Here is a 3,028-nt window from a genome sequence, read left to right on the forward strand (position 1 = left end):
GGATGTTTCCTTGCATGTGCATGTCAAGACCCAGGTGTATGTAATATCATTCGAAGGGAAATACTTTACCAATCCAAGAATAATTAATGTTTAATATGAAAAAAAAACAACAACATCAGTGGTGATTTATATGTGTGTGTAAAACATGTCTTAACCCGGACTACATGCATCATGACCATCTCTCGGTTGATAAGAAGACCTTGCCTGAGGATGCCAATGAACTCAACAAGGCCGCCATCTGTGCATGTGTGTATTTATGTGTTGAGGCACCTGTGGTCCTCAAAGTTGGCCCTCCCACGATAAGTGTTGTATCTGTTCATTGTTCGAGACAGATGGCTGTCAATCAATCTTATCATCTCTCAACACGTTTGGTCCTGAGGGAGCCAATATGGCACTGGCCTTGAGTGAAGGCCAAATCGACCAATTGCAGAACTTGAGACAACAATATGACCATTTGTGTGTCAGTGTCCACATGAAAAGAGAGCGACTTAATACAAACAAAAAAAGAGAAACTGTATTTATGGGTCTGATTTGCCTACCAGAATAGTACAACCTGAACATATATATATTAAATTATAACATAATATTTATAATAGTGGTTGACCAATATGCCATTATCAACAAATTCATAAATGGTCCCATTTGACTTTAGCTACATCCTTGCCTCACTCAACCTAACATCAACAATCTTCAACACCACATTCTGCTCTCTCTCAATCTCAAACACATGTACGCCATATTAATCCAGCATAAGTCAACTCAAACTCAAAACCTGCTGCATGGAAATCTTCTCAAATAATCACAAATCTGTGCATCTCACAGCTCAATTTACAGGAAGTTCATTCGTCAAAGCTCTTGCAGAATCTTCTTAAGTTAGAGCTCAGGAAAAAAGACCAGCTTAGTCACTGGGTCACCAGCAAATGTTGGGTTTCGGAAGCTGTTTCTCACACTTGTCTACTAGCTTAACCAGCAAGAAGTCTTTGATCAATCTTCTAACTAGAAAAACATTGCTGGTAAATATAATGACTATGCCATACTGATCCATGAGGTAAACCAGCTCCAAACCAGAATAAACCTCAAATAAAATGGAAATTCATACAGTTTCAACAAAGAGGCAGTGAGAAAAGCTAAGCAAGACACCAAAGACTATCCTAAGTTCTCTGCCAACTGAAAAAGATCCATTTAAAACACCTAAAATAAATTAGTAGTCATAGATAAGTGAACCAACACTATTGGAACCCAGCATCTCACCTCGACAGACGTTCCCGTTATCCGGCTCGAATCCCGCCTTGCAGGTGCAGCTCCCAATTGGAACCATCCAGTCCCCGTCGCCATTACAGTACAACTTAATCGGCACGTCCACTTCCTCAGAATTCGGGATGCACATCCCGCGAGCAATCACCAGCGAGGTGCTCTCTGCCCCGGTCATGGTCTCTGGAAATATTGCAAAGTTCTGCACCACGCTCGGGCATTTCTTATAAAACACACGGACAGACAGCAAGGACATGCATGCGCCATAGTCCTGAAATGCCAAATAAAAGCCGTTTTTCGACAACGGGCCGAAGCTCCGCACCTCCGTGTTCACTTTCATCAATCTACCACCAAAATCCACTTGCGAGAAGCTCTCGTCTGCCGCAATAGTGTCCACCTTCAAATACGGAGCCTCCATCCAGAACGCCGTACCCTTGGTGGCGATGACAGAGTCTGTCTCGTAGTAGTATAGGTTAAAGGTCTCCTTACAGGATCCAGGCACCCGCGGGATGCTGCTGCAGTCTCGGACGGTGAAACGCATCTCCACGTAGATACGCTGAGCGCCCCGTCGTGCAATGAAGGTGGTGAGCAGCCAGTTGTTCTGGTTGGACTCAAAGACGTTGCACACCTGGTACGTTCGGATGGTGTTGAGGTTTTCATCATAGCCGCTTACTTCCTCCCACTGGAAAATAAACACAATAGGAGGTTTAGCACAACAGAAGGAACGATGGCAGATGACCATACATTATTAAAATGACATAAAATATAAAAAAAATAAAAGTTATTTGTGGGGAAATGCTTACAGTGTAGAACTGGAGTCTCTTATTGCAAAAAAACAAGACTTGTTTTTGTTGTTGTTGTTGTTGTAAATGACTCAGGGAATGAATATTTTAAGTGAATAATTCAATTACTTATTCACACCACACAAAAGACACTCGTCTCCACTTACTGGTGTAATGATGTAACATAGAAGGGCCACTGAACAAATCAGTGAACGAATCTGATTGATTCTTTTAGGTGAACTGAATCACATAATTCTTGTCAATTGGTAAATACATTGTACACAGTAATGTTCATTTTAGCACCCAGAGAATTTTCTGTTTTCAGGTCAATTGTGCGAAAAACCCTATTTTCAACTTAAAATTGCAAGAGGTGCTTGCTGAAGTGGAATAAAGATGAGAAATATCACTGTTGGTCCATTCGATGCTATCGATGTGGAACCATGGCATGAACTCAGACAGGTTTCTGCCTTTCATAAAATATTGATACAAATTGAGTTTCCAGAAACCTCTCCAACCCCATATTCCCCACCCAAAAAAACATCTAAAAGCTTTTAAACACTACATCACTTTGAAACTTTTTTTTCCGTCTCTGAGATGATGAAACCTTTATGGCCTCTCTTTCCAAGTTTCAGATCCCAAAATCTGTCTCCCTAATCACCTGAGGTGGGCGAGGAAGCCGCTGCCATCTGCTTCGGTCCAGACCAAGTGCGGCCAGCCACTTACCATTATAATATTACCATATTATAAAATGTGATGCGTAACAAATTTGAGATTATGCACTATCGAATTACAATTAGAAGTAAGTGGAGCAGTATATGGCTGCCCTCCTGCAACCCTGGTAAAACAGCACCAATGGCAGATTGTGAAACATGGCAATTGAGTTCAGACTGCTGCTGAAGACAATTCTGCTGATGGTTATGGACAGTACAGTCTAAAAAATTTAAAGTTACAAAAAGGGCCTGACAGCTTGATGCATTAAAACAGAGATTTTCAGA

General features: G+C 41.4%; 1 protein-coding gene across 1 annotated transcript in view; it reads right to left on the minus strand.

The window, feature by feature from the left end:
- Positions 1–352: 352 nt before the first annotated feature.
- The window catches only part of LOC107710211 (ephrin type-B receptor 1-like), a 126,765-nt gene continuing 124,089 nt past the window's right edge, over positions 353–3,028 (minus strand). Inside the window, exons 4-5 of the mRNA XM_016514952.1 lie at positions 1,252–1,648; positions 353–432 (exon numbers count right to left, since the gene is read on the minus strand). Of these exons, the coding sequence (XP_016370438.1) occupies positions 353–432; positions 1,252–1,648 (477 nt within the window). The remainder of the gene's footprint in view (positions 433–1,251; positions 1,649–3,028) is intronic.

This window comes from Sinocyclocheilus rhinocerous, unplaced genomic scaffold, assembly GCF_001515625.1.
Source record: "Sinocyclocheilus rhinocerous isolate Xijiao unplaced genomic scaffold, SAMN03320098_v1.1 scaffold2522, whole genome shotgun sequence".
NCBI lineage: Eukaryota > Metazoa > Chordata > Actinopteri > Cypriniformes > Cyprinidae > Sinocyclocheilus > Sinocyclocheilus rhinocerous.